Source organism: Syngnathus scovelli, chromosome 7 (assembly GCF_024217435.2).
Source record: "Syngnathus scovelli strain Florida chromosome 7, RoL_Ssco_1.2, whole genome shotgun sequence".
NCBI classification, from domain to species: domain Eukaryota; kingdom Metazoa; phylum Chordata; class Actinopteri; order Syngnathiformes; family Syngnathidae; genus Syngnathus; species Syngnathus scovelli.
The window spans coordinates 689,658-708,716 of NC_090853.1; the positions used below are offsets into that span (position 1 = coordinate 689,658).

The 19,059-nt window shown below is 49.2% G+C and overlaps 2 protein-coding genes across 3 annotated transcripts; one reads left to right on the forward strand and one right to left on the reverse strand.

The window, feature by feature from the left end:
• Positions 1-96: 96 nt before the first annotated feature.
• Positions 97-10,914, reverse strand: urb1 (URB1 ribosome biogenesis homolog). 2 transcript variants are annotated; one of them, XM_049726187.2, is made up of 39 exons: positions 10,661-10,914; positions 10,426-10,565; positions 10,205-10,356; positions 9,998-10,127; positions 9,817-9,913; positions 9,663-9,748; positions 9,439-9,564; positions 9,230-9,360; positions 8,961-9,156; positions 8,759-8,896; positions 8,506-8,667; positions 8,311-8,431; positions 8,128-8,250; positions 7,954-8,066; positions 7,787-7,894; positions 7,603-7,719; positions 7,386-7,524; positions 7,151-7,309; positions 6,881-7,077; positions 6,535-6,750; positions 6,284-6,469; positions 5,394-6,207; positions 5,110-5,308; positions 4,860-5,046; positions 4,706-4,764; positions 4,436-4,635; positions 4,256-4,366; positions 4,087-4,150; positions 3,847-4,015; positions 3,438-3,540; positions 3,203-3,363; positions 3,020-3,131; positions 2,827-2,933; positions 2,561-2,704; positions 2,379-2,488; positions 2,073-2,267; positions 1,765-2,006; positions 1,023-1,562; positions 97-918 (listed from the first exon to the last, which is right to left on the reverse strand). In XM_049726187.2, exons 1-39 carry the CDS (start codon positions 10,785-10,787, stop codon positions 746-748), a joined length of 6,654 nt encoding a protein of 2,217 aa, XP_049582144.1. In that variant the 5' UTR covers positions 10,788-10,914; the 3' UTR covers positions 97-745. The 2 variants fall into 2 exon arrangements, with proteins under 2 accessions (XP_049582144.1, XP_049582143.1); XM_049726186.2 differs by having other exon boundaries at positions 97-921.
• On the forward strand, positions 234-711 carry mrap (melanocortin 2 receptor accessory protein). Its single transcript, XM_068651316.1, has 3 exons — positions 234-368; positions 441-537; positions 600-711. The coding sequence occupies exons 1-3, from the start codon at positions 269-271 to the stop codon at positions 649-651; spliced, it is 249 nt and encodes an 82-aa protein (XP_068507417.1). The 5' UTR covers positions 234-268; the 3' UTR covers positions 652-711.
• Positions 10,915-19,059: the final 8,145 nt, after the last annotated feature.

Sequence of the window (19,059 nt, forward strand, 5' to 3'; positions counted from 1 at the left end):
GCAACTGAGGAAAGGGAGGCCAAGAAAGATAAAATTAACCTTGAAAAAACATCTTGTGTTTGATCCACCCTGTATAGCAAAAAAACAGAAAAATGAAACAATTTAATCTTTTTATTAACACAACTGCAAAAGTACACATGGTAGTCACTGGTTAGGACCCCGCCTATTTTGCAACGAGTCAAGGACGACTTTCTGTTGGAACAACACGGCTTGATTACAGTCCTTCCAACAGTTAGCTGGAGCAGCAGCATCCTCAACTGGAATCACCATGGACAACTCGACTAGTGCGCCATTCGATGGATGGGAATATTATTATGACTACGTGGATCCAGTAATTGTGGACCAAAGCAAGTTAAAATACAACAAATGTGAGTCACTTTGCTTGAATATCTCTTTTTCTTTCTTTCTTCTCCTCTGACCTAATGCAGCATGGCTTTCAGACTCCATCGTTATTGCATTTTGGATCACTCTGGCTGCCTTTGTGGGGGTCCTCTTCCTCACCTTGAATCTCATGTCAGGCAGTGGCCACTTGCCATGGTGAGTGCAAGTTCAAATGGAATCAACAAACAAAAAAAACCGACTGTCTCGTTTTGTTGCAGGAGATGTAGACGCAGAAGTCGGAGGAGAAACACATCATCCAGTTTAATATAAACCTACAAGAACAATTACTAGCAAAAAGAAGCAAATAAAATGGCCTCTTCCAAGCTGAAATTGTTTTGGTCCTGAAAAAGTCACATTTTAGCGTTCACGTCGTCATGGCTACCAAGTCCTGACAAACGGCGCCGACGGCCGATTTGTGCGCTTTAGTCCGCTTACGCTTGCCTCCGGTCACCATGGCGACGTGAGAAAGGAAGATTTGTGGCGAGTCAGCTCCGCCCCACACGTCGTGGATGTACAGAGACAGCATAGCCAGACCCGCTTCTAGGAAAGGGGAAAAAAAAAAAAAAAAAAAAGCCCCAACAGTGAGGTGATTGGTCAAACGGAACAAAAGTTTCAAATACACCAAACATTTGGATCCTTACCGCATTTGGACTCATCTCGAGTGTCTTCTGGGCTGCAAGCAGCAACGATCGCTCCATGCGTGCGTGGGAGTTGGCCTCGCCTCTCCAGCAAGCGCATCATAACGTGGGTGAACAAGCGGAAGGTTTCGCCGGTGGGCGTGCGGCAGGCGCGATGGTAGAGGCGAAGCAGGTCTGCCTCGAGGCCGGGGTCGCGCAGGAGCGCGTCCGCCATCTCCTCGTGCGCCGTGACGTTCGCTTCCAGCCAGCGCAAGAAGCTCTCGGAGCGTTCGTCATCGTACGGATCCTCCGCCAGGCACCTGAGGGACCACTTGGCGAGCAGGTGGCCCGTTTCCACCGCCAGCAGAGCGTAAGCCTCCGTGGGATTTTCTTGGCCGAGGCCAAACGCGGGTCGCCAGTGCATAACGATGCTGCAGAGAGCGGACCGGCACTCGGCTAGGAGACTCTGCCGTTGTTCTTCTGTCTCGGTGTCCTCTGACAGCTTCTCCTTTTGCGTGAGGGTTAGGGAGCCTTTTGCCCAGTTCTTGTCCTTCACAGAACCTCCTGTATAGATGCCATGAGATGTCATGTCATTGCCAACTCGTCTAAAGACGGCATTTTGATAAATATTGTGTTTGTGGAACAGGAATTAAAAATGACATCTGAGTGCAAAAGGGCTCAGCTGTTTTCCGAGTTGGGTCATGTAATGTTTGCACGCTGAGCCGTGATTGGTCACGACCTGAGAATCCCAATAAATTGCACTCACCCAAAAGTTCCTTGACTTTGTGCTTTTCACACAAGTCCTGTACTTGGCCCAGGAGCGCGGCGCGGCCAGACAAGGCGCTCCAGCACTGCAGCAGAGCGAGCGCCTCGGTGGTGGACAGAGGGCGAGCTGGCAGCGTCGTCCGCTCGGACCGCTGGCCGGCGCCGAGAGCGCTCGTCCGATGCCGGAGTATGGACGAGAAGGTCTGCAGGAAGGTGGCGAGCTGGGCGGCGTTCACGCCCAATCTGATGGAAAGCGAACGTCAGCGTCCCTGAATGGAGAGGTGCTTCTCACGCCGGCGCCATCTTTACCTCAAGCGGCGGCTGACGCTTAAAGCCACGCATAGGAATTCGTTGATGAGCGTGAGCGGGAGACACTTGACCGTCTCTCGTTCCGACGCGGACCTCTCGCCGCTGTCGACGGGGTTCTTCTTCATGCCCAGGTTGGTCAGCCACAATGCGTGGAGCAGATCGATGACGGAGCCGAGTAAATGTTGTCCGAGGTTCCTGTGGGCCGTCATCAACAATAACGTTATTTGATTTGTTCCTAGGCAAATATAAAATTGCTTAGCGAGTGTTATGATCTAAGATGGAGCTAACGACACATTAGCGGCTCACCTTTTTTCAGCCGTGTGTATGAGCCAGGTGAGCAGGCCGCAGCTGTTGCTCAGGTCGTACGCTGCTCTGCTGACACGGGCCGCCTGACACAACACCCTGAAGATCTGCGCCTGGTGGAGCAAGTCTCTCAGTTTGACGCAACAATGCGCGCCGAGTCCGGTCCGGGCTCAAACTACTACTACCTGAGCGTGTTCGTCGCACAAGGGGCTGCTGCTGAAGCCGAGGAGGCTGTGGAAGATGCCTTGCTGGTTGCATATGTCGTAGCAGTGTTGGTCATTTATCCCTTCCTCCAGCACGCTCAGGATCCACTCTCGCTCCGTCTTGTGCTTGGGGAGATACAAAAAAACAAACAGTCGGTCCACCTCGCCGTGACCCACAAACCAAAATAAGCACATCGAGGTCGAGCGTCGTTTGTGCTTTGAGTGGTTTGGCTGGGCGTGGAGCCTACCTCCAGGTCAAAGCTGTAGAAGAGCTTGAAGAACTCGGGCACTCTCCACATGTCCAAACTCCGATGGGACAGCAGGAATCGATTGAGAACCACGTACATGTGGTCCTCTGAGGGAAAGAGGCAACACAGAGGGCAAAGGTCAGTGACAGCAACACGGAGCGCAATTGTTGTTGTTTTTTTGAAGGTCACCCACCGGGTCTGAGCATCTGCTGAGTCACTTTGCTGATGTACATGGTCAAGACAAAGGGGAGCCGCTGATTCTGCTTGCGAATGCCGTTCTTCACAAGGTCCAGCAGGTACAGCAGCTGTTGGCCAGTTCAATTCAGAAAACAGTGATGTTTTTTTTCTTAGCTTATGAGACCATTTTCTTTTGTACCTGTCTCTTCTCTCTGAAGCGAGCGGCATCCAGGTGCTGGTAGAAGCAGCTCAGCACGTGGTACGCCGCCGCTCGCAATTTGGCGTCGTAGCTGCTCAGTGCCACCAAGGTCAGGCCTAGGGAGTGGCTGGAGACAAACTTGAAGCAGTCCACCACAGACTCTGCCACAGGAGACGCCGCGGTCAACAGGGAAGTCGGGCGACGAGAGACGCCGGGGTGGAATTCGCCCGCTCACCTGGTCGGAGAATGGTGCTGAAGACGGGAAGCAGGAAGCAAGGGTCGTACAAGCCGTCGAGGTCCTTCACGCCTTGGATGTGGAACAGCTGCACTTGATCTGCCTGGAAATGTTCCAAATAAATAAATACAGCAGATGATGTCATTATTATTTCTTTTAATTGTCCAAATGATTGCTTGATTTTTTATTTGTTGTGAGGTGACCTTGAGTGTTGAGAAAGGCGCCCATAAATAAAATGACTCATTATTGTTATAATATTTATTATCTATTCTTATTCTTTTTTATTATTATTTGATTATTATTTTTCTGATGATTATTTTTTCCTTCTTGGCAAAACAGATTTGTCATTTACACCAATGCTTGTCAATTTCTTGACCTAAAACAAAATAAATTTAAAAAATGTGCACACCTGCAGGATAATCGTCCGCCGCTGCGGGAACTGCGCGATGGTTCGGAGCATCTTGTGGGCGTCGAGCAACGCCAAAAGGTCGTTTGGGTGGGTCTGCTTCCACAGAGACGATCCCAAGCTCTTCCTGGTTTTGTGGTGCTCCAAAGCGGCCGGACCCCAAATAACGGACCTGCCGGGAAATTCTCGAATTGTGAGCGTGCACGAGCAATCAGTCAAATGAAGAAATAAAAAGGTACTCACTCAAATTGGAGAAGACTGACATTATTTTTTTCGTACTCCTGGAGGAGCAGCAGAATTGTCTGATCTGTGTAAAGAACAAACCATTTGACATCATTCCAACATCTTCCTCTTTGATATGATATTTTTTTCCGGCGTGTCAATTCTAATTAAAATGCGAACATGACATTACCCGTATCGCTGAGCGTGGCTCCGTACGCTCCCAAAAGTACTAAGAAGTGATTCAGGTTGCACACTTGCGGACATTTCTTCACCAGACAGAGAAGGAGTGACGCCAAGGCCGCTGAAGAGCAACAAAGAAACAAAAAGTCAAATTTGGACTTTTGCTTGAATGTGGAGGTATTGCTCCCACCTTTAACCCGACACCTGGCGGGATGGTCGCCATCGTCATTGTTGTCGTCCAACATGGTGGGCAGGAAGAGAGAGTGGCTGCTGGTCATCATGTGGAGGGTAGCTAAGGGGATCAGACCATTTGGGGCGTCGCTCGGTCGGTACATGGCTTCCAAAAGGCTCCTCAGGACGTTGAGGAAATGCTCGTCTCTGTAGCGCCACCTGCAGACCGTCGCCGAGCAATTGGTATTTGGTTGTCAAGAAACGAAAGCGTGAATGATGACCGGCTCACTTCAGTCCGTTCCTCACAAAAGTCTGCCAGTCAGCCGCGGCGATGTCGTCACTCGATGTCTGCGTAGAAACCAAACAGGTTCAAACTCAAAAGGATCAAATCGTTTCATTCAATGATCAAGTGAAAGGATGGGAAAACGTGCTCGTCAACTTACGATGAGTCTCTGCAGCCTTTCCAGAACGTCACGCTCTTGGGCGGAGGAGGTTGCGGCCTGATCTTTGGAGTGGCCGTAAGAAGCAATCAGACACTTGAGGGCAGACGCGGTGAGGCGCTTCCTCCACGTGACATCTTCTTCTGGACAGGCGGACAGCTTCTCTGTGATGACGTCGACCAGCTGCCACCTGACGGGCAAAAACGCTCTCCGATTAGACATGTTCTGATTCGCGTGCTCAATTAAAACGGACCTGTCAAAGCCGTCGACTTTCTGAAGGGCGTCGGGCAGGTTCTTCATCAGGTCCCCGATGTCTCCAATGTCTGCTGAAAGCTTGATGAGAGCCGCCAGCGCTTCGACCACCGAAGCGGCTTCTGTCGCCTCTCCGAGAGCTGACCGGATCCACTTGGACAGGAGATTTTCCTTCAGGACTTTTAAAACTGCTTGTTGGACTGCAACGATACAGCAAGAAACACGACATAAGCAAATGTATGATTTTTTCAACAAATCCCGTTGTTTTGCTGTTTTAATACAAACCGTTTTTGGGCACGGCCGGATCCGCTCGCCCCGCCACCAGCAAGTACGTTCTGACGAGCGGCAGAAAGTTTTCCATCAGGTCTGCCATCTTCTCCACGTTACCTGGCTGGAGGCACCACGTCTCGAAGCAGAGACGCTGCGTGGAGGAGTTGCTCAGCAGCAGCTCGGCGATGGCCAGGGAGTCACCCAGAGGATGGCGGAGGCAGTGCTGCAGAACCTCCGTGTGGACCAGCCGGGCGCTCCCGGGCTCGCCGGACAGCGTGCGGAGCAGGAAGGCCTCCGGTTCCGGGCCGGGGCAGGACAGCAGCAGCGTCCCCAGCCCGCCCAGGTGAGCCCGCGACAAGAAGATGCCGTCGTCACGCTCCCGATTCTCGGTGAGGACCTGCAGCGTGGCCCGGCCGTAAACGCTCAGCTGCTCTTTTGTGGTGACCAGCTTCTCCTGCGGGAGGAGCAGTAACGCCGACACGGCGTCCCTCACTTTGGAGGGCTCCATGTAGCCGTGCAAGGACAGGAAGGCCCGGAACGCTCTGGATTGCGTCTCGGGAGTCCGGGAAGTGGTGTCCAGCAGCTCCCTGCGCACGGCGTTCTGGATGGCGTCGGCGTAGGGCGCCATGAGCTCCGTGTGACCCAGCTCGCGTAGGGTGGGTGCGCTCATCGTCAACAGGGCGGTGATGTCGTCGCTCAGCTGAGCGCACATGCGCTTGAGTCGGACAGGGTTCAAAGAGTGCGGGGGCAGGCTGGCCTGTTCCGGAGACAGGTACCACTGCTCCATGTAGGGATGCTTGAAGATGGCGCTCAGGGCTGAGAAAAGCATCTTCAAAACACACAAGGAGACTTTTATAGCATTTTCTTTCAAATTGCACCTTTTCTCAGATCTCGTGGCTCCTGACCAGCTTTTTGTCTGCCTCCGCAGTGTTGGAGCAGTCCGTGTCCAGGAAGAGGTCCGATCCATCTTGCGTGTTCTTCTCAGCGGGCTGAGGCTCCGAGGGTACCTCCCAGCTTTGTAGCTTAAACACCAGATCTTGGAGTATTTGCATCAAGCTCTTCAAAATGGCCAAGCCGCTGTTTTTGGAAAACTGTGCCAAAGCGAAGCAAAATTCTCAACGTCAAGGGAGCGCCACTTTGAAGCGACTACTCTTACCGTGTTAAGGTTGTCCACTGCCGATTTGATGTAGAGTAGAATCTGCTTGACAGAAAGCGGATAGTCGGCGAGCGACATGGAACCTATGGCGACCTCCGCCTTTGTCCTGAAGTTGTCCTCCGCCACGGAACTCAGGCCGTCCAGGTACGCGGCTTTCAGTAGAGCGTTGAAGCTCGCCACTGACGTTTTGCCGGGCTGATATGGGGACGATTTAAACTGCGAGAAGAAAAAAACATTTCATGGTCACTTCATTTGGACTAGAAGACAGAAGAAGCAACATCAAATTGGTTTTATCTTCAGTCCCATTCTTTGCTTTACATGACAAGATGATCTCGGGCAAACTGACCAGCTGGACCGGACACGGTGGCGGCAGCCACTTGGAGTAATAGCGGTAAAGCTCCACCACGGAGATGTGCGGCTCAGAGGAGGACGCCGACGCCAGCTCTTTGTCGTACTGCAGCAGACCCAAGCACAGTGGAAGCGGGTCGCGCTGGCTGTGCAGGACGTGACAGAGCACGGCCGACAGGTACTCAAACACGCCTCCTACAGGAGGGAACGCGTAATCAGTAGGTCTTTCTTTCACAAGGAATTGTCGACTAAAGGAAGAAGTCGTCACCTTTGTCTGGAGTGAGTTTGTTGCGGGCCTCCAGCGCGGCGGGAACGGCCACGCTGAAGGGGAACGTCTGAATCACGAGGTCCTCGCTCAGAGGTGGCCCAAATTCGTCCGTGTCGCCTTCGCTGCCCTCCATGATGACGTCCAGCATGTCCAGGACATCTGGCGGGAGCGGAGACATGAACAAAATTGCGACAACGCAAAGTGACAAATCTCCTCAAAAGGTGAAGAGGCTCACCGTCGATGTGCGACACGCACACGCTGGCGCCGTCTCCCTCCCTGCTGCTGGAGTTGGCCTGCTGCTCGGCCGCCTCCTGCACCAGGCTGGCCACTTGATCCGTGTACAAGTGCGATTGGCACACCAGCCTGACAAACACCTACAAAGAAGAAAGAAATCATCGTTTAGTCCCTCGAAAGTTTAGCGGCTGTCCTCGCTCGCTCGCTCGCTCGCTCACTCTCTCCAAGAACTGGATGACCGGCTCTTGTTGGCCGGGCTCTACTTTGTCCAGCTGGTCCAACCAGAGTTCAAGTTCAGCCCAAGTGTACTCAAACACGCCGCTGTCCTTCAACACCTAAAGATCACACAAGAGCGGCGTGTTAGCCGCAGCTTTTGGAACACATCTCAATCAGGTTCTTTACTTTCAAAACCAGCATCCGAGTGGAGGTCTTCAGTTGGCCGGAGCGGCTGCCGACAAACATTTTGAGGAGCAGATAGAGCACAGACTTCTCGTCGGTATCTGCAGCTTCCTGCGGAAAGCCAAATATTTTGGAGAAATGCATACAAATGTTTTTCACAATCTTCTTACCTGTAGACGGAACCAGGAGAACTTGCTTGCGGGAAGGTCCAAGGCCAGCTGTAGTATCTGATGCTGCAAGATGGGGGCCACCCCCTCGTTCTCGCCTCCCTCCGACACGATGCCTTGAAAACAACGGAAAGCGTCGCCGCGGCTCCCACGAACGTTTTAAAAGCACTTTCTTACCTTTGAGGAGCTTGCTGAAGTCAAACTTGCACTGAGTGACCAAGTGCGGCACAACTTTTTGGTAGAGACACACCACCTTCAGGATGAGCGCTTTGAGCAGGACGAGCTCGGGGGTGTCGCCATCTGCAATCGAGTCAACTCGATTGCTCTCTGCCCAGCAAAAGTCGTTCTTTGCAAGTGTACCTAATAACGTGTCTGTGTCCTCTTTGGCACGGGCTTCCTTGCTTTTCGTACTTCCGTCATCTTTATCCTTCTTGCCGAGCGACTGCCAGTTTGAAACCACGCTCGTCATATCTGGCAAAATCTGGCAAAAGAAGATGACTTTAAAAAGAAGAAGAAGCCGAAGCTCGATTTCAGGCTTTGGAAGCGAGCGTTCACCTTGCATAGCATCTCTCGGTACTGCTGCGCCAGCTCGGCCACGGTGTGCGCCGCGTACACGTCCGAGTGGTGCTCCGTGAGGAATTCCAAGTTCTTCTTGGCTTTATTCAAGATGAAGATCATCATGTTGAAGGTGGTGATCTGCATCGCTGTGTTGGGAAACTATCGGCAAAGGAGACGAGCGGTTTAGTGATTCTGGGTTAGCGTCCTCTAGTGGAGTGTCTGCGCTATGCGGCAAAATTGCGACGCTTACATGGAGGCCCTGCGTGAAGAAGGCCTTGTTGCAGACGGGAGGCAACGAGACCACCGTGATCATGGCGAGCAAGCGAGGCAGAGGAATCAGCTCGCCGCTTGCAAACACAACGTCGATATCCGGCTGGGCCTCGTAAATCTGCCGCAAAAGGCGCAACCGTTACGAGCGCTGTACGGCAGAGGCCGTGGGATTTCATTTTCACCTTCTTGAGCAGCCCGACATTGCCCTGCCAGGCACTTTTGAGGCGGGGCGAGTACGAGTACTGCGTCTCTTTGAAGTAGCGCGCCAGGAGGTCCGGACTGGCTTTGAGCGTGCGGACCACCAGCTGGGCCACCAGCTCATCCTCCGTGGCTTGCTTCAGGCCCACCAGGAACTGAAGCAGCACGATGTTGCCGACTCTGCGGGGAAAGACGAGGCGGTTGCAGACGGCGCCTTCTGTTTCCGTGCAGATTGGCCAAACGGACGATTTACCTGCCCGCCGTGCCAAGGCTGGCATCGTGGAAGCTGATGCCGTACTTTCGGGAGCAGCACAACTCCAGAAGGAAACTGTGAGTCATCTCCCGCACTAGCGATATCCCGGCATTCTGAGAGTCCTCCTCCATCTTTTAGCGCAAAATAAATAGCAATAAAGTAAAAAGTGGGGGGACAGAGCAAGAGATTGGGACAAGATAAAAACTCACGTCCTCCTCATTGGCGGTGGCGTCCACAATCCCGTTCCATTTATACAGCGAGGCGATGTTGGCCAACAGTGCGGCTGTGAAAAAGCGCACCTTTTGCGTTTTGCTGATGGCCTTGTTTAACACCACCTGCGATGAGACAAAACATCATCATAAACGTCATATTCTTATCCGTGTGTATAAAAAAAAAAAAAAAAAAAAAAAAAAAAAAAAAAGCATTGACTCACTCTGGTCTTCAGCGTGGACAAGATGAGATTGACGATGGACATCCTGTCCTCCTTCAGCCCCGTGCTCAGAATCTCAGGCAGAAGCTCTGCCGCAACACATGAACACGTTAGCAGCACGGCGAAGATAGTTGCTCGGTGATGGGATCGTGATTACCTTTGACCTCTAGGATCAGTCCAACTGTTGCGTTGTCCCCTGACACCAAAAAGGAGAGGGCAAATTGGATGAAGGCCATGCGGACGTCGGGTCTTCCCTGGGAAAAGAAGAGCAGAAGATGTTGGATCGATTGAAGTGTCTTTTCGTTGCCCGTTATCAAATGGCTTTTGAGTCTTCTCACAGTTTTATCTTTCCTTTTGGCCAGCCCAGCGAGGGACTTGTGCATGTAAATGTGACTCAAGATTTCTCTGGCAGCTTCAGGCCCTTGAGATACGGAAGCAGACAGGAGGCTCAGGCACTGACGAACCAATCTGTCAGGGGGAAAAAAAATAATATCACGGAATGAAAGCCGTTTCTGCATTCATACAGTTGCGCTAAAGCGACAGACCTGTTATTTGTTGAATAAAAGCCGCTTTGAATCAGCTTCATGTGAGCAGAAATGATCTTTTTCACAATGGCGTTGCCCACCATGTTGAAGTGGGACAGGTCACTGGCGGTTCTCAAAAGAATCATCTCCAGACTCTCAAAGATCAGCACCATCTGAACAGCAAAAGCTCCAATGATGACATGTTCATTTTAGGACAAAATCGGATATGAAAATCGAGTCACCTCTCTCTCGGTTTGTTTCTCTCCTTCCAGCAGTTTGAATATTTCTGCACAATCCATGGAGATTTTAATGTAACCTTCAACCACATCGTACAACTCGGATGATGGAAGCTTCTTGGCGGTTGCTATGAACGTTTCAAGTCCTGGAGGTGGCCACAGATAACATTTAATTTCGTGGCACACATGTGAATAATAACAATACATTGATATTCATTTGTGGATTGATTTAAAGACTTACCTTTCAAGGCTGTGGTGGGATCTCTCAGCATGCTTTTAAAATGAGTCCCGTTGAACTCAATCATTTTTTCTTTCTTGGCCGCCGTGTCAGGCTCCAAGGCGTGCTCACTTTTACGCTTTTGGCCCATTTTAAAATGTCGACACAACCTAACTAATGTTCAATAAACTCTGATTCAAGTATCATCGTAGTAGAACTCCCATCCACGTTGCGGTGTAAACAGAGACAACTCGTCCGACAGAAGTGTCACTCGGTAGGAAACGCTCAGTGATTTCAGAAACGTTCCGCATAGTGGCCTATCCGCCTAGAATATTTTAGACGCCGAGAGGAGATTATTATTATTATTATTATTATTATTATTATTATTATTATTATTATTATTATTATTATTATTATTATTATTATTATTATTATTATTATTATTATTATTATTATTATTATTATTGTTCATGCTTGCTACAGCTGCTTGCGATTCATGCCTGCGACCGCTAAGAGTCACTTTTTCTCACTGAACCAAGTTTGAGATTGCAATGTCAACGGTAAATTTTGACGGTGAGGCTTTGCGTCTGGAATTTGCTATTGGTTGCTCCTCCCGATTCGAGCGAGTTACAGCCCGCAGCTGTGCATGCTATAAAAACACATCTGCCCGTGGCGCGCAAACCAACGCAAACTATTTATAAGGCCCGTTTCGGGGTGAAAGCCAGACGAGAGAAAATGTATTCATGCTGCACATTAAAGCAAATACATTTCACATCTAGACCCCTTTGCAAAGAACTGCTGAAAATAAGGAAAAGGTTACGAATGATAACAAATAGGGAGTTGCCTCGCAGGCACATCAAATTGAAATGTGCAAATATTTGCAGAAGATTACAACGGCATTAATCACAAGCTTGTTTATGATGTCAAAGTCATTAACATTTAGAAACAGAACTCCCAAACTCCCTGATGTGGAGCTGGGAGATTTTCCACTCTCTTTTTTTTAAAGACTCACGATAGCTGGCGGGAAGTCATGTTAAGTACTAATATTTCATCTCCTGATCTCGTCATGTAGATTGTTCACGTCTTTGCGCTTTATTTGAGCATTTATTTTAACCTGAATCAGGGAAAAAAACATCCATCTAGGCAGGGCCTTATTTGGACTTTTTGAGGATGAATTATCTGAAAACGTTTACTTCCTGATTTTCGGCCATCAGTGATTCACAAAAGCTTTCACCGTTATATTGTCGAATGATAATGGACTCGCAAGTGGCCTACTCTTGTTTCCTGGGGAAATGTTCCAAGTTGAACTCGGCTGCATGGCATCATCTGCTTATCTGTTATTGACGTTCTTTCGCAGGAAGGGAAAGAGGAGCGGCAGCTCCAGGCTGCCCTTTTCTGCACCATAAGTGCCGTGTTTATTTTTAATGCTCTGGACCTCCTCTTCCCAAAATACTATCATGCCTCTCCAACATAATGGCGGGTCCAAAAAAATGACAGCACGGCTACGCATGAGACGGCATTAGACATCTTCTTCTCGTGCACATATGGGCCGCTGGCCTTTATTTTGGGCAAACGGATCAAAGTCACGAAGGTACCCCGTATATCAAGATGATGTGTTTAGCGCTTCTATTACAATGTAAGCGGCCCAGCTCGGTCTGGCTCGCTCGGAGATAGCCGGGCGGCTTCCAAGAGCCTCTTTTCTTCCCTGCATCTGAAGCCACTTTTGGCGCACCGCAGGTTCCTCCGCCAGGCTCGCCGAGCTTCCGTCGGGCCCTCGCCGGCCGAGCCTGGCGGGCCCTCGGCGCACGGGATCAATCGTCATCCCGCCAGACGCCGGCTGGGGCCCTATCTATCGGCAACATCTGGGAGCGGTTGGCTGCAGCTGCCGGCGGCCACGCCCCTCCCTCCGCGCGTCGGAGAAACGGGGGCCAGACGCGTCTCACGTAAGGTGCAGATGTTCTGGAGGCCCGATCCAGTTTCAAATCGAGTGCGCCACGGGGCTTGCGGCTTGTCGCTATTTAGAGCGCTGATTGAAAACATTGCCAAACACTTTGGGGCAATGCTGTAAAAATGTTGTTTTTTTTTTGCGAGCCACTGTGTTGGATGACAAGTTGTCATGCAATTCCATGTTAGTTCCATTTCGGTCCTGGTTCATTGCTCCTCAAAAGCTTCATGGGGAAGGTTTATGCAGCTGAAATGCATTTTTGCTCCCAATTGAATGGCCGCAATCACAATTTGCACAAATGGAACATTTCATTCAGCCATTCTTTGCATACCACCGGACATTTATTTTTATGAATGGGGGAGTAGCGCTAGCGCGTAGCAGCGCCGGGCTGATCTTTCACCATATAGCTTTCGGTTCTTGTCGGAAACAGCGTGAGTCGATCTTATCGTTGAGAGAAAGAGGAGAAATTGCATCAAGCAGGCCCGGCGCCTCCGGAGCGAGGCCTCGCCGTGCTGCACGTAACGTTGATGTCAATTCCAGAGAGGAGATGCTCAGCAGAGGAGCTTCCTGCCTGGCAGCCTCCCTGCGGCGATTAGAGAAGCACCAAAACGACACTGTGTTATTCTTTCCCTCTTCCTGCGCGCCATGAAAACAAGATGGCTGGAAGAGCACCCCGCGACTAAGGGAAGAGTCGTTTGGTGGCGCGGCCTCGCCGTGACCTCTTTCCTCCTCTCGCTCTTCCTTCATGAATGAGGTTGTCTCGCTCGGTGAATCAAAGCCAGGCCTTGTGTTTCTGTTGGCTCCGTGCGCACGGCTTCCTCCGACTCCTCGACTCGCATCTCGGCAGGAGGAGTTAAGGGAGGTCTCGTAGGAAGTTAGGGGATGTGATGATGCCCTCCACTGACTGCGCTGTTCATCTCTAGCACCGGTGTCAAACCCAAGGCCCGGGGGCCAGATACGGCCCGCCGCGTCTTTTTATGTGGCCCGCCAAGACAAATCAAATTCTAACATTGCAAATTGTCTTCACTTTTAAAAAAAATATTGCTAGCATTTCTTTACCATTCATCTTTTTTTATCATTTTTTTACTTGTTTCAGATTTGAAAACTAGTTATCCATCAATTTGTTGTGTCGTTGATACTGCAATTAGTATGAGGCGTTTGTGCATTTCCCTTTTTTAAGAAGAAAAAAACCCCCACCACCGGTTTAGAAGTGAAATATTAACTCAAATGTACTTTTTAGTGGCTTGCAAGTGCGAGTTTACACATTTACACGTTTTGGGTGAGTTGCCCATGTAAGAAACGATGCCATAAAAGCAATGTTTGCATAACTTTTAGCCCGACTGTGACATCACAGTCGGCCTATTCATTTTCATCCATCCATCCATTTTCTGAACCGCTTAGTCCCCACGGGGGTCGCGGGCGTGCTGGAGCCTATCCCAGCCGTCATCGGGCAGTAGGCGGGGGACACCCTGAACCGGTTGCCAGCCAATCGCAGGGCACACAGAGACAAACAACCATTCGCACTCGCACTCACACCTAGGGACAATTTGGAGTGATCAATCGGCCTACCAAGCATGTTTTTGGGATGTGGGAGGAAACCGGAGTGCTCGGAGAAAACCCACGCGGGCTCGGGGAGAACATGCAAACTCCGCACAGGGAGGGCCGGAGGTGGAATCGAACCCGCACCCTCCTATCTGTGAGGCGGACGTGCTACCCAGTGCGCCACCGAGCCGCCCTATTCATTTTGATGTACGTAAAAAAGGTTTTTACCATTTAGTGACGGCGACACCGTACGTATCTCAACTGGGTGTAAATGGTCTTTTTCAAGTTATCTTTTCCACACAGAGATTAGAGGAAAAAGACTTTTCTGGCCAGGATTAAGACTCGGAGGCTACAAAGCCGCTGTTAGATCCGGCTCCCAATCATTGTCTCACTTCCACGTTCCGCTCTCTCTCTCTCCACTCCACTCCACTCCACTCCACTCCACGCCGCCGTCTTGTATCCTCCCTTTGCACTTTGATCACAGCACAACTTTATCTGGGCCGTCAGCCGGGCCGTTAGTTACCACGAGCGAGCTGGCTCGAGGCTTCCCAAGGCATGAGTCACACGGCGACTCCTCCAAACCTCAACCGGCCATCAAAGGTTGGAAAAAAAAGGGGAGGAAAGGCCATGCGGTCGGTCGCCAGGCAACAAATTCATTGACCTCGCTTGTGATTAAAATCATTGCACGTGTGTGTGTCAGTTGTGATGTGAGAGCTTTGCGCTAGTTTTAGTTGCGGCCTTGCTAGCCGTTTAATAAAAGGAGCGAGCTGCTGATTATAGCGTTTGCGCGTGCGGTGCATATGAGCAACGCTGAGCAACGCTGAGCGACGCTGAGACACAAGACGTTGATGTGAGGTCCAATTTATTCCGCATCACCTCGGAAAAGTCCACATCCTCCCTGGCCGGAAGAGTGGCGCGGTCTGGTGCGTTGCTGCTGCTGCTGCTGCTGCTGCTGCTGCTTGACCGAAGGCCGTTTCACAAAGCGATGAAAAGGTATCAAAAGCAGAAACATTTATTTTTGCTGGGAAACCTTTCAAAATTGCTGCTGATCTTTTAACTTCAAAAATATAAAGAGCAAGTCAAGTCGATAATAATTCAAGGGTGGTGATAAAAACTTGGAGCAATCATCAACTGTGTTTGGCTGCCTTGCGTCTTGTCAATAATAAGAGCCGCCGCCGCCGCCGCAGCTTCCGCATCCTCGACGAGATGTATAAATATTTTAATTACCGGTTATGAAAAAAAAAAAAAAAAAAGAAAGAAAGAAAAATCACCCCATAAATCTTTCCGTTTTGCTGTTTTGATGTGTGGTTGGAGCCGGGAATCAAAGGGCTTCTTTTTTTGTTGCATCTGCATAAGGAAGCGTTTAGCATTGCTAACAATGCGTTTGCTGCTTCTGCCATGTCTGTATGTAAAAACTGAACTGAAGTTTTTTTTCAATTCTCGTTGACATAGCGCATGGTGGAAATGCACTTAATTGCAAAAGTCTCGTAAAAAAAAAAACGCAATTAGCGAATCCATGACTAATGATTTCAATCAATATTTGGTGCACTCATTTTGGTTCTTTGTTGTTTTTCACTTTTGCATGTGAAAACAGATTTTGCTCAACTTTAAAGGTAGAAAAACATCACACAATGTTAGCAAGAGTGGAAACAGATGCTCTATTCTGCAATTTTTCTTGGATTCGCACCAAAATTGGTAGCCTCCATCACATTCAGTGCTAATTAACGAGCGCAAAAATGCGGCGAAAATCCTTCCAAAATGAAAAGCTGTTTTGCAAACACCACTACGGGCTACTACAAGTCATCATTGAGAATTTTGCAGCCTTTTCGACACTTTTTATTGGACGTGGTCCCGCTTCCCCATCTGGGTCTCGTTTAGAAGACGGAACAAATGTTTACTTAGATTTTCTTTTGTCTGCATGCCGGTTATGATTGAGTGACGCCAATCCTTTTTGGTCCCCACCGCCGTAAATATAGCCATATATTTTCCATGTTGATAGAAGGGTGTGGGTCGTGTACGTTTCCGGTGAGGGGAGCTTTGGGCCTGCCAAAGAAAATCTTCTCGCAGCAACTCATTCATTGTGAACAAAAAAGGCTTATTTCAGTGGATCCCGCCGCTGCGCTCCACCATGGTGTCGTTGGTAACGAAGAAACCTTCGAGACAACCACCGAGCGGCCTTCGAACCACCATTAGCAACCTGTTCGTCATCGTCGGCGCCTCATTAAGTCAAGTCAAGGCGGTGCGTCACGCTTATTTTAAATGACAGTTTGTCAGCTCTATTTTAGGACCGTCTGCCAAAGGGATTTATGGGGAGTAGATATTCATCGAGGCCGTAAATTATCGGCTAGACGGTTCGAGCAGACTGTTGCTTTCTCAAGAGCCGCCGCCGCTTTTGCGAAAGGATGAAAGGTCTTCTCCTTGGTCCCTCTCTCGGCCTTTGTTACGTCCTCTCCCAGAAAACATTGTTGCGGCTGCACATTCCACAGCGTGGCTCTCAATGCGGCGCATTCCTTCTCCTTTTTGGGGGCCGCACAATGCATTCCTGGAGAGATCTCCATCAGAATCACTTGGACAATGTGTGAGGAATTTCGTCCCGCGGTGAGAACGACGTGGCGGGATGCCATGATTGATTGTGTGTTAATGAGAGAGATTTGGAGGTGTCGTTGTAGAGAGCCAGAGCCCCAAAGTGTCGATGTTTGGCTCTTGTCTTTTCCATTTGATGGCCATATTTTAATGACCAAAAATGAGAAAAGGCTTTTTCTTCCTGGCTCACTGTAAGGTAACGAGGCAGTCGAGGTGAAAGTCAGTCACAACTGCAAATGTTGAAATGGAGTCATTGCAACTTGGACTCGAATCTGTTTTGATGACTTGACTTGCCAGAAACTAAAACACTTAAATTGATATAATCTTGGAAGTTAAAGACTTGGGCCTTTGACTTGACTTATGACGACTTGACAGATTAATTGCTGTTTATTTTAAACGTTTGGTTTGGAATTGAACTCCATCGATATGTTGCAAACGGCAGGATTGGAAGATGAGCCCGTCAATCAGTCGAAGCCGTCGCCGCGACTCTCGTCGCAATCTACGCAATGCGACTAGCAAGGCCCAAAGCTAGCCAACATTTCTCTTCAACTTTGAGATATCTTGATCACAGGCAAAAGTAAATAAACACCCAGATATTAGCAGAGGCTATAAAAACATAAAATTAATCAAACAGTGATGGCAAGTTAAGTTATGACAGAAGCGGAAATGAATGAGTCGCTCTCAGACTGAACGTGACGCAACATCAATGTGGATTTAGGCGACCAACTATCTGCCTGCTTGAACTTGACCGTGGCAACTGGAGATTTATAACGGCAATTTCTGGTGTTGGGGGGGAGGCAGGAGTGACACTAAACAGGAATGTTTAAAAGCTCTTCTAAATCACCATGACAAAGCAGCAAAGTTTGCTCCCAAACAAGAAGCACCTGTTTTTGCGAAGGCAGGACACCTCGCAAACGTTGCGGGAGAACAGAGATGGGCTCAAAAGCGTCCAATATTCTCACAACAGCTCCAATTTCCTCAAGAAACGGAGCACGGGTGCCTCTGCTTTGTGTTTTGCCTCAGTCGGAGTCCACATTAGACCCCCGCTGACGGAAAGACCCCCCCCCCCCCCGCCTGCCCTTAAACCAAACTGCAGCTTTTATGCCCATCCACCTGGAAAACCAAACTAACGAGGAGCATTCAAATTATAACTTGGACCACGAGCTCAAGCAGAGCAGCATTCTGTAAAGAAAGGAAAACAAATATAGGAAACCAATTCCAAGAGATGTGAAGTTTTATTGGTTGGAAATATCAAGTCCTGGCTGAAGTCTTTCGATTGCACAGAAATGCTCAAAATGATCCAAATTTAAGATGCAAATTGCTGAGCAAAATTTATCGTCTGCTATCTGCTCGCTTTTAATTGGAGCTCATTTGGAAGAATTTCCGCCAAGGACTTGAGGCAAAATCCAGCTCCAATGCTGATTCACTTTTCCACGTGTGCTCTTCTGATACATTTGTCATGTCAAAGTGGTGTTGGGGCTCATTGTAGGAGTTGAGCGACCAGCCTTGGAGATGGCCCAAAATGGCTCCTTGAGATGTTTTTGTTCTCCACCAAATTTCTTGCAACTGGCTGAAAGTCACAACTGAACTTAGCGGCACTTGAATCATTGCAGATGTACTTAATGCATCACGTCCTAATCTTGTGGCGTAAGTCTTCATAAGGCGTTCAACTCAAAGCATCACTTTGGAACAACTTTCTTAATATTTCATACAAATTTACGACTTGTCAGCACGTCGCCGTGAAGCTTCGAGGCGTCTTTCTTTTATGGCTTTAAAAAAAACAATTATAGACAGAGCAGAAAACATCAGGAATGATTGCCGTCTGCAGGATATTTGACCATCCATCGTCCCGTCTGGAGGCGACGCTAATGACTTCCACCCCAAATATAAATCCCAAACCAAAAGACGAGCGATCAACCAAAGACGCGGGGAAAACAAAAACATCATCCATCATCTCTGCAATTAATTTCAAGAAAGATTTGTGCGATCAGTGTAATCTTTCATTAAGCATAAACAACACAAACAAGACGACAATGTGAAATTAATTGGTGGCGTCGCGTGGGCCTTGCCAGTGTGCTCTGTCACAATCAAGACGTGGATCGTGGAATGTATCATATTTGATGAGAAAGTGGGTCATGTTAAAAAGCTTTAGCCCAAACTTTTAAGCACGCTGGAAACGACCCGTGTCACATCATTACATTCTTCTCCCGTGACTTCTTTTGATTCAACAAATGTTTTATACATTAGCAAACATGAAAAGGAAACAGCACTCGTCGAGCGGCGAGGCTGCACTATGTCAGCTCAGCAGAACCTCGCCATTGTGAAACGCAAAGCGAGCGACACCTTCCCTAAT